The sequence below is a fragment of the Macaca mulatta genome, chromosome 4, assembly GCF_049350105.2.
Source record: "Macaca mulatta isolate MMU2019108-1 chromosome 4, T2T-MMU8v2.0, whole genome shotgun sequence".
Taxonomy (NCBI): Eukaryota; Metazoa; Chordata; class Mammalia; order Primates; family Cercopithecidae; genus Macaca; species Macaca mulatta.
The window spans coordinates 14,453,581-14,465,204 of NC_133409.1; the positions used below are offsets into that span (position 1 = coordinate 14,453,581).

The 11,624-nt window shown below is 41.8% G+C and overlaps 1 protein-coding gene across 1 annotated transcript in view; it reads left to right on the forward strand.

The window, feature by feature from the left end:
- The window catches only part of LOC700544 (uncharacterized), a 151,273-nt gene extending 145,424 nt beyond the window's left edge, over positions 1-5,849 (forward strand). Inside the window, 3 exon segments of the mRNA XM_015137604.3 lie at positions 3,572-3,699; positions 5,662-5,696; positions 5,698-5,849. Coding sequence (XP_014993090.3) covers positions 3,572-3,699; positions 5,662-5,696; positions 5,698-5,782 — 248 coding nt within the window. The 3' untranslated portion in view covers positions 5,783-5,849.
- The last annotated feature ends 5,775 nt before the right edge of the window (positions 5,850-11,624 follow it).

Sequence of the window (11,624 nt, forward strand, 5' to 3'; positions counted from 1 at the left end):
GAACCAGAGTGAGGCACAAGGCAGGTGGGGGAGACCCTAATTCCCAGGACTGGGGCGGGAGCAGGAGTGGGAAGGAAGCTTCTTTCCCAGGAAGTAGAGGTAGAGGTTACTCCTGGGCCTCAGCCCCCTTCTGTTCCCCTGTGCAGGGAGAGGAGGGGTTTGAGGGCACAGCCAGCTATTACTCATACTGTTCATGCTAAGCAGTGAAAGTCAGCCATACTCCCACTCCTCCTTCCTTTGCTGTTGTCCAGCTGGAGTCTCAACGTGACCCAGGGGTCTTCCGCAGCAGCAGCCACGGCAGCATCCCTGCCTCCCACGTCGGAAGCACAGATGTGCTCAGAGGGCGAGCTCTCTTTCCTTGCCATTAACGTGATTCCCCTAGGATTTTGCAACACCTAAGAAACTATGATTTTTTTCTAAATCAATTATTTTAGAAATGCTTAAGCAAAAAATGAAATCGCTTGGCTCATAAAACTGTAAAATGTTGAGAGGAGGCCTGGCTAAATGCTTCACCTAGGTTTGAACTACTTCATCAGGACTGCTTTCACTCTCTCCATCTCTGGCTCTGAGGAGGCTGGGAGCAGAAAGCAAGCAAGGCTCTTTGGAAGCAAGATGGCAGCCACCTCTGTAGCTTCCATCTCTGTTCATGCTCGGCATGGCAGGAGCAGGGCGTGGAGATGGGACAGTTAAAAAGAATTGGGCTCTGCCTGGACTGACTTGGGTCTTGTTGCCGATTTTGAACAAATCGATGGAGCCACAGACTAAGACTCATGCCTGGATGGCTTAGACCCAGCTTACCTGCTCCTCCACTGGAGTAAGGGTCGGGTCAGCTCACTCTCGCCTCCTCTCTGCAGCAACTGTTTTAAATCTGCCTTGTCTCCTCAGACCTTCGTCCACTCTCCCCACCCCCTCATCCTTTCCCCTCCCACTTCACAGAGAAATTAGAAACCCTCAGACAGGAATGCCATTTTCTCCCTGTCTCCCAGCCCACCTACATCTGTACTCTGCTGCTTCTCCTTCCCTCCTGTGAACATGGAAAGGGCGTCCCTTTTCTTCCCCAGGCCAATCCCTATGTAAAGGGCCCCATCTGCTGCTACCTTCTCAGGGGCCTTGAACTATCTGCTTCTTTCTACATACTTGGATTTCCCGTCCATGCATCCCTCTAATACATACATACATGTATGTGCCAGGATCATAAAATCCACTGTAAAATAACGCCCCCTACCCCCGCTGCCTTGACAACATATTCCTTCCCCTGCCGCAGGTCTTTCTCTTCCCAGTCAGACTTCTTAAAAGAGCTGCCTATTGTGGGGAAAAGAAAGAGATCAGCCTGTTACTGTGTCTATATAGAAAGAAGTAGACATAAGAGACTCCATTTTGTTCTGTATTTGAGATGCTGTTAATCTGTGACCCTACCCCCAACCTTGTCCTTCCAAGAGACATGTGCTGTGGTGACTCAAGGTTTAATGGATTTTGGGCGTGCAGGGTGTCTTTGTTCCTAGAAAAGCTAGGTATTGTCCAAGGTTTATCCCCATGTGATAGGATGAAACAATGCTGCTAAAAGGTTTATCTCAAGGCACAGGATTTTCCTTTAAACTTATTCATGTCACAGAGATCTTTGTTCTTTTTTTTTTTTTTTTTTTTTTGAGACGGAGTCTCACGCTGTTGCCCAGGCTGGAGTGCAGTGGCGCGACCTCGGCTCACTGCAAGCTCCGCCTCCTTCCGCCTCTTCGGTTCACGCCATTCTCCTGCCTCAGCCTCCTGAGTAGCTGGGACTACAGGCGCCCGCCACCGCGCCCGGCTAATTTTTTGTATTTTTAGTAGAGACGGGGTTTCACTGTGGTCTCGATCTCCTGACCTTGTGATCCGCCCGCCTCGGCCTCCCAAAGTGCTGGGATTACAGGCTTGAGCCACCGCGCCCGGCCTGAGTTCCTTGTTCTTATGTCTTACTGCTGATTTCCTCCCTAAAAACGATCCTATTGTCCTGCCACTCCCTTATCTTTAAGATGGTAAAGATAATTATCTATAAATACTAAGGGAACTCAGAGACCGGTGCCGGCGTGGGTCCTCTGTAAGCTGAGCGCCGGTCCCCTGGGCCCCCGCTTTTCTCTCTCTATACTTTCTCTCTGTGTCTCATTTCTTTTCTCAAGTCTCTCGTTCCACCTAACGAGAAACACCCACAGGTGTGGAGGGGCAGGCCACCCCTTCAGCCTACACTCACTTTCGTGATTCACCTCACTTAATTTCTCTCAGGTTTTGCCATTTTCAACTTGTGGCTTCCAAATGTTGCTCACCACCTCATGGTCCGAGATGACTGCTTAAGCTTTCTGGCCAATAGGAAGGAGGAAGGCAACAAGAAGGGCCCACACCTCCCTTGAAGCTTGAAGAATGGTTCCTGGAAGTCACTTGTGACACTCTGGCATACATCCCATTGGCCAGCACTTAGCCCAAGACCACACAAAGGAGACTGGGAAATGTAGTTTTTATTCTAGGACGCTGTGTGAACATAAAATGTGAGGTCTATTTCCAAGAAGAGATGGGAGATTCACAACTGGGGGCCAAGAATAGGTTTCTACCACACCGCCAGCAATCTGATTTTTCTCAGCACCATTTCATTGCAGTTGCTCTTGCCAAGATCACCTTCACTTCTGTCTCCAAGTCCAAAGGACACTGCTGAGTTCTCACTGATTTCATGTCTCAGCAGCATTTGACACAGCTGACCACACCGTTCCCCTAATTGTTCCCCTGGCACCGCTCCTTGTGGTTTTTCTCTTCCTCTGGCTGCTTTTTCTGTCTTCTTTTCTAGTTCGTCCTACTGTATCCAACCTCTAAACATTGAAGTTGTTCAGGGATCTTTCTGGCCCCTTCTCCTCTCACCTCACATTGTCTCCAGATAATTGCATATTTCCCACAGCTTTAATCATTGTCTGCTAAGTCTGCATCTGCAGCTCAAAACTCTCCTCTGAGCTGTAAACCCATATATCCAATGACCCATATATCCAGTGAATAATGTCTACATTCATGTGTCTCAGGCTTACAAGTTCAACAAGAATGGAACCCGTCTTCCTATCCTCCTCCCTTCCTACTTTTGGGGTGGGGAAGATGCTGTTTCAGCAAATGGTAGTGCCAAATATCCAGTTACTTAAGCCAGAAATTTGGGAGCTATTCTTTGTCACCCTGCAAATCTGGTTAATTCCCAACTCCGACTAATTTGAGTAGCTCTCAGTCTATCCTCTTCTACCTACCACAGTCCAAGTCTCTCATCACCTCCTTCACTTTTACTTGGTCATATGACTATCAGGCAAAAAACACCAAGTTTTGACATACTTGCTCAAAATTGATGAAGCCGAAACACAATTGATTAAGCTGAGTTAGATGCCAATTTTAAGCCCTAAATTTTATGAATTAAATCTAGATGCATAAATGTGAGGTGACAGTGAGCTATGATCATGCCACTGCACTCCAGCCTGGGCAACAGAGTGAGGCCCCCCTCTCAAAAAATAAAAAATCAAGATAATCTGGGTTTATCCATTGCAACCAGAGATATAATTTAACATTTCTAACTTTACAGACCTTATATCCCAGGCTCAATACTCCCCAACTGCTGCTTCCATATCATCCAGATACTCCCAGCAACGCTTTTTAAAGACTAATCTCAAAGGCAGTAAAATAACAAGATGGATTCCAAGGCCACAGACTGTAAGTAATGATAAGATTGATTACATGCATTAAACAATAAAGCTTTACAATTTGATTTTTTGGTTTTTGGGTCACTTCAGACTTACATTAGAAAAATGATATATCAGGAGCTTATGTAGGTGCCTTGAATCTGGATAAGAAAATTCTGATGTTGAAATAATCCTATAATAGTACCTTCTAAATTACAAGTCAATAAATGGGTGTGGAATCAGTACCAACACCTTGCTGTGTTCCATCTCTGAATTTCTTTTTTCCCCCAATCATCTTCAACAATTAACTAGCAGCATCAGACTCCTTATCTGAGTTCCCTAACAGAGCAGAAATAGTTTTGGAAGTCATTTTAAAACACGTGAGAAATCTACCCTCCAAGAAAACTGTTGGGATGCAGATTAGCACGTATTTGAAGAACTCGTAAGTTTCAGTTTTTAGTTTATGTAAAATAACATATACTTCCTCTTCCACTGTCTCCTCTCTACTGCTTTAGTAAGTATTTTGCTCTTTGCTCCATTTTCTTTCAGAATCCCTTCTAGAGATTCACATATCTAATAAACACATTTAAGAATTCCTGGCTGGGCATGGTGGCTCACGCCTGTAATCCCAGCACTTTGGGAGGCTGAGGCAGGCAGATCACCTGAGGTCAGGAGTTTGAGACCAGCATGGCCAACATGGTGAAACCCTGTCTCTATGAAAAATACAGAAATTAGCCAGGTGTGGTGGCGGTCGCCTGTAATCCCAGCTACTTGGGAGGCTGAGGCAGGAGAATCACTTGAGCCTGGGAGGCAGAGGTTGCGGTGAGCTGAGATCACGCCATTGCAATTGCACTCCAGCCTGGGCAACAAGAGTGAGACTTTGTCTCAAAAAAAAAACAAAAACAAAAACAAAAAAAACAGAATTCTTCCCCATTACCTGAAGAAAAATTAAGAGGAAAAGATTTAATCATTCCTTCAGAGAAAAGTATGCCATTCCAAGTCATTTGATGGTGTAATTCTGCAGCTGATGGTCTAGTTATAAGGACCAAAAGTTTCAAGATTTCTAAACATGCAGTTAAGAAGGGGGAAAGACAGGTTGGGAAGATACCCAAACACCATCTTGACCAAGTCAGGGCCACATTATTGATGTCCACCATTCGCTTGACTCACCAATCTCTGTGCAGCCATCTTGAAAATGTGAAATTTTATTATATGTCTATGTTTCTGCAAAAGCCTTTTGCAAAAAGAAGCAAAGTTCACTTTGTATGTGTGGGATTACAAGGACTTTCAAGAATCACTTCATCTCCATTTCACCCTGAAAGGTGCAAGTACCATGGGGGTGTTGGTGGTTACGACTTGTTGAAAAGGCTGCTAAGCAGCTAAGTGCATTAGTGAAGATTTACTATATTTGAGAGATTCAGAAGGGTGATGGTCTAAGGCTAATTGATGAACACTGCCCTACCAAATAAATAAACCCTATAGTGAAACGTCCTGTGGGCCCATTGGCCCAGTGGCTATGTACAATATGGGAAGCTCAAGCAAAAAACCTCAAGGCCAGGGAAGGTACACAGTTAGCTAGAACTTCTTCAGATCTCAGGTCTGACTTCTTATGGCTTATGAGACAAGTCAGATAAATAATGATTGAAGAGGAATTTATACATGGCTGAAATGTAAGAGTACAGTTAATTTTCTAAAATTAGCCCTGCACTAACACAAATGATAAAAAATTAAGGAATTTTAGATTACTTGAAATATGAACTGTGTTATCTTCCTTAACTGGAAATGGCTTTCCATTGATGAATTCATTCTTGACCAATTCCCTTCATGACAAGTGGCAAAATACAGACAAGAAGGCATACTAACTATATGGTCTGGCCTAACCCAGACCAAATCAATGATCTTGGTCTCATTAATAACAGTGACTTTTTACGATGCTATAACAAGAATTATTCACTGTGTTGTTAACAAACACCAATATCTACTTATATTACAGGTACCTATCAAACACAAAAAAAGGATTGATGATGTTTCCCAATATGGCAGAAAATGTTCAACTGACAGCTTTTCAGGTTCAAATAGCTCCATCCAGATTCCCATTTAGAGCTGACTGGTGATCTATCTTCTTTTTCCAACCTTTATTTCTACGAGTATTTGAATGAATAAAAATGACTCCAAATGCCACTAAACCTCTTATTTAATTTTATGTATGAAATTTTCTTATCTGTACTTGGAAGATAGGGTTTGAAGGAATGAGATGATTACATCTTGAACCAACCCCAGGTGAAGTAGGGGTTGGTCCTAGACTTTAAAACCTAAGCATTGATTTGCATTCCTGCAAGTCAGCCTTTGCCTCTGGTCAACCAGCAGCCTCTCAATATGAATTCTAGAGTTAGTAGGTAGGCAGGACAGCTAAGATAGAGGCTCTCACTTCTAAGCAGTGTTTACTAACAAGTGAAAAACCAAAGTATGTTAATAGAGATTAACACAAATGAACATCAAAGCATTTGTTTCACTTAGAAAACAAATTTGCCGTCCTCTATTAACAATCTTTTCATTCTTCCTACAAATGCCAAAGAATTCCTCAGACTTTAGTCAAGTCCTAATCCAAGTCCTTTTTGTTCAGACAAGAAAATCTGTCTTGTGTAAAGCAATTAATAGATGAACAGAGCAGAGAAACATTTACATGCATAAATTTATATATGATACATGTGGCTTTTCAAATTAAAGAGAACATGGAGGCTATCTGGAATAAAATCATCACCTTACCCCATACATTATAAATTCCAAATGGATTAAAGATCTAAATGCACGTACGTACACATGCACACATACACAGACACACATGACACATGCACAAACTGATTTTTTTAAGCAATATTAAAGCCAAGAGGAAAATTGATAACTTTGATATCAGAACTAAAACTTCAGTATGATAAAATACTGTCAGTTATCAACTGATATCTCAGCTCCAAATTCATTCTTTATTGTCTGTTCTGCAATAACAAATATGGACCCTATAAACATTTCCTCTTTGCCAACTGGCAAGATGTTAAGCTTTGTCAGTAGAGGGTGCTGGAGGGACCCTGGAGGACGTGGCAGGGTTTTTTCCCAGGTTACCGTGCGCTCCTCTAGGCAGGCTCTTGCAGTGTGCATGGCTTCTGCAGCACCAGCTTCCTGTAGCATATACAGCTTCTGTGGTGCCTGGCTCCAGTGATGCATGTAGCTCCATGGTAGAGTGCCACTTGCATGGCACCTCCTGTGACGGGTCCCCCCCAGCATCCCTCTGAATAGCTTTGCAGTCTCAGTGACTTTCTCAGCCATCCAATAAGCTTTGGCCAGATCCCCTCCAATGAGGTCTAGATCTCAGCCCTGAAGGGTAGTGGCTGGTCCCTACATCTGCTATCCTTGTATTCTTTCGAGTTCTCTTTATTGCTTACAAGCAGTATGCCAATCCTTTGATATAGTTAATAATTCTTTATATCAGACTTTCCCTGTTTGAATTACTGTGTGCTTTCTGTCTCCTGATTGGCCCATCACTGATATAGAACTGGTACCAGAAGCAGGTGTTCCCAGAGGATAGACCTGCTATGGTTTGAATGTTTGTCCTCTCCAAAACTCATGTTAAAATTTAATCCCCAATGTGGCAGTACCGAAAGGTGAGACCTTTAAGAGGTGATTGGGTTATGAAGACTCTGCCCTTATGAGTGGATGAATCCATTCAATCCACAAATCAATGGATTTGTGGGTTGTTAAATTAATGGACTATCATGGGAGTGGGACTGGTGGCTTTATAAGAAAGGAAAACTTGGGTTAGCATGCTCAGCTCCTTCACCATGTGATGCCCTGTGCTGCCTCAGGTCTCTGTGGAGGGTCCCCACCAGCATGAAGGCTCTTACCAAATGTGCCTCCTCAACCTTGGACTTCCCAGCCTCCATAACTTTAAGAAATAAATTCCTTTTGTTTACGAATTTCCCAGTTTCAGGTAGTGTTATAAACAATAGAAAATGTATTGAAACAGAACACAGATGGAACTTGGGATTTGTTCAGTGCTGAGCCAATAGGAAATTGGAATGTTAGTATTATTTGCATGCAGTGGCTTCACAATCATGTTGTTACCGGTAGTAGATTGTGCTAAAGTACCTACTGAAGTATGTGCCTTTAGGAGCCTCAATTGCTACTACACTATCATGGTAGTCAAGTTGACTGTAGAAACTGTGGTGTGAGGTGGATTTTTTTGAATGCACTTCAGCACTTCTGGAAGAAAATGACAAGCTCATGACCTTTAATTCTAGGCTTAATTCATGGTCTGAGACCAGAAAGCTTCCATGATACACCTAAAAGTATCTCTTATTTCTTATAGTCACAGGGATGATATTGCTAAAAATCAAGCACAAATTTTTATTATTGGCATGATAAATTACAATGACAGTTGTATTTATAAGCTCATCAAGTTTCTCATTGCCATTGAGATAGGCCCCGTGATTTCAATGAAGAAAATGCAATTCCAAAGTGGAAGCACCAAGTGGCAGGCTTTAACTGGCAAAAGACAAGGTAGGCACATCCATTATAAAGGGCAACAGGGATGTATCAGTAGTCAGAATCCCTTGGCCTGCAGAGTTCTTTGGTAGTTAATGTGTCCCCAAGTATGAAATCATAGATTGCTTAATGTATATAACAGAAATTGCTTAATGTATATAACAGAATTGCTGTTATATTGCTTAATGTAACAGAATTGCTTAATGTATATAACAGAAAAATCTACAGGTCTAGTAGCCAAAACTTCAGTCACCACAGTGAGGAGTCACAGCCTCTGACCCAGGTTCCAGATTTGAGTCAATTCACAGACCAGAAGCCCTTGACCAAAGGGGAGGCTGGATCTCCTTGAGGAAGGACCCTTCACTGCTGCAGGTTCATGTTATAAATCTTCCTCCAAACCGTTCCCCAAGGGACCTGCAATCGTTTTCTTAAATTACTGTTCTTCAGAGAAAAGAAAATACCCAGACATTTTGGTGGTTACTAGACCCAGGGCCTAAATTAATGCTAATTCTTGGGTACCCAAAACACCATTGTGGCTTACCAGTCAAAATGAAGGCTTACAGTAAGATGATATAGAGTCATAGCTCAGTTCTGAATTACAATGGACCAAATAGGTACATGGACCCACCCTGTGACTACTTCCCCAGTTCCTGAGTGAGTAATTAGAATAAATACAATTAACAATATGAAGAATTTCCGTATTGTTTTTGACATATGAGCTAAGAATCAATTATGGTAGGATCACTGGAAGTCTCTGGAACTTTCCCTATCAAAAAAGCAAAACAGAAGCAATACTATAACCCTGGGGAAATGGCCCTGGGCATTAATGCCACCATCAAAGACTCGAAAGAAACAAGGGTGATGATACCTATCCCTTCATCATTTAACTCACCACTCTGGCCTATGCAGAAGACAGATCTTAGAAACAACTAGGGAGTATCAGTTCCACATCTTAATGAGGTGGTGATTTCAATTGCAGCTGCTCTCACAGACTTAGCATCTTTACTGAAACAAATTAGTATGCTCCTGGGACTTGACATGCAGTTATTTCCTTAAAGCCTTTTGCACCGTGAGAGGCAGTTTGCTTTTACTTGGCAAAAATCTATTAAAAAATCTATTCACCATGGATTAGCAACCAGCGTATTTTCAGATTAAAACAAAAACCCCTACAAATTGGTAAGAAAAAAAGAAAAATTGACGATTCACCAAGGAAATCATTCCACTCACCAGAATATTATAATTTAAAAACTGTTTGGTTATCAAGTGATCTGCTGCCAGTGATAAGTGGGAAGCAATCTCTGTGAAAGTCCTCAGTGTGGAAACCCTCTGAAGCAGATTTCCACGCCTCCATTTCTACTCCAGAGAAAGTCACACATAAACAAAGTGGCAGATACAAACATGCTCTGTAAAATTGTTGCTATGAACTAAAAACTGCAAAAAGCTTGTCTTTCAATAGGTAAATACCTGTGTCAATTATGGTATCCATACTACGTACACCAACACAGAAATTAAGAATTTGGTTTAGCCCATTCAGGACATAGGCATGGGCAAAGACTTCATGTCTAAAACACCAAAAGCAATGGTAACAAAGCCAAAATAGACAAATGAGATCTAATTGAAGAGTTTCTGCACAGCAAAAGAAACTATCATCAGAGTGAACAGGCAGAACGGAAGAAAATTTTTGCAATCTGTCCATCTGACAAAGGGCTAATATCCAGAATCTACAAAGAACTTAAATAAATTTACAACAACAACAAAAAAAACCATCAAAAAGTGGGCAGAGGATATGAACAGACACTTCTCCAAATAAGACATTTCTGCAGCCAACAGACATATGAAAAAATGCTCATCACTGGTCATCAGAGAAATGCAAATCAAAATCACAATGACATACCATCTCATGCCAGTTAGAATGACAATCACTAAAAAGTCAGGAAACATGCTGGAGAGGATGTGGAGAAATATGAACGCTTTTACACTGTTGGTGGGAGTGTAAATTAGTTCAACCATTGTGGAAGACAGTGTGGCAATTCCTCAAGGATCTAGAACTAGAAATACCATTTGACCTAGCCATCCCATTACTGGGTATATACTCAAAGGATTATAAATTATGCTACTATAAAGACACATGCACACGTATGTTTACTGTGACACTATTCACAATAGCAAAGACTTGGAACCAACCCAAATGTCCATCAATAATAGACTGGATAAAGAAAATGTAGCACATATATACCATGGAATACTATGCAGCCATTAAAAAAGGATGAGTTCATGTCCTTTGCAGGGACATGGATGAAGCTAGAAACCATCATTCTCAGCAAAACAGAAAACAAGAAAAGAAAACCAAACACCACATGTTCTCATAAGCTGGAGTTGAACAATGAGAACACATGGACACAGGGAGGGGAACATCACACACTGGGGCCTGTTGAGGGGTAGCGAGCTGGGGAAGGGATAGCGTTAGGAGAAACACCTAATATAAATGACAAGTTGATGGGTGCACCAAACCAACATAGCACATGTATACCTATGTAACAAACCTGCACGTTGTGCACATGTACCCTAGGGGAAAAAAAAATTTTGGTATAGTCACATAACACTACATTTGAAAGATCTCCAAAAAGCGAGTGAACATTACAGGATGATAAAATAAAAATCTACATTACATATTTTCCAAAGGTACATACAATTATGTGATTATATAAATCCATTAATTGTAAACCAGTTACAGTGATTACCTCTGTATCACCATTCTGGTAAATAGAGGAAGGCAAGAGGAGAAAAGGGCTGGGGATAGTCAATGCAGACTGACACCGTATCTGTAATATTTAAATGCAATTTGTTTTATAAGAAGTATATTTAAGAAAATCTATTAATTGAAAATTTTAAAAATAATACATTATAAACCCTATCTTGAACTTTTTCTTCCAGCTGCGATGAAATGAGGCTGGATTCTGAAATGACTAAAAAACACTGGACAAGGCCAGGCATGATGGCTCACGCCTATAATCCCAGCACTTTGGGAGGCCAACGCAGGTGGATCACTTGAGGCCAGGAGTTCGAGATCAGCCTGGCCAACACGGCGAAACCCCATCTCTACTAAAAAAAATACAAAAATTAGCTGGCCATGGTGGTGGGCGCCTGTAATCCCAGCCACTCAGGAGGCTGAGGCAGGAGAATCGCTTGAACCTGGGAGGTGGAGGCTGCAGTGAGCTGAGGTCTCACCACTGCACTCCAGCCTAGGTGACAAGAGTGAGACTCCATATCAAAAAAAAAAAAAAAATTGTTTCTAATGTTTACCAGAGTCATTAAGCTTAGCATCAAGTTTTGTATTACTTAAATCAAATGTGACCATGTGTAAGGCTAATACAAAACCCAAAATTCATGATTTCTAAAGTGAATTATTCAGTCCACCCT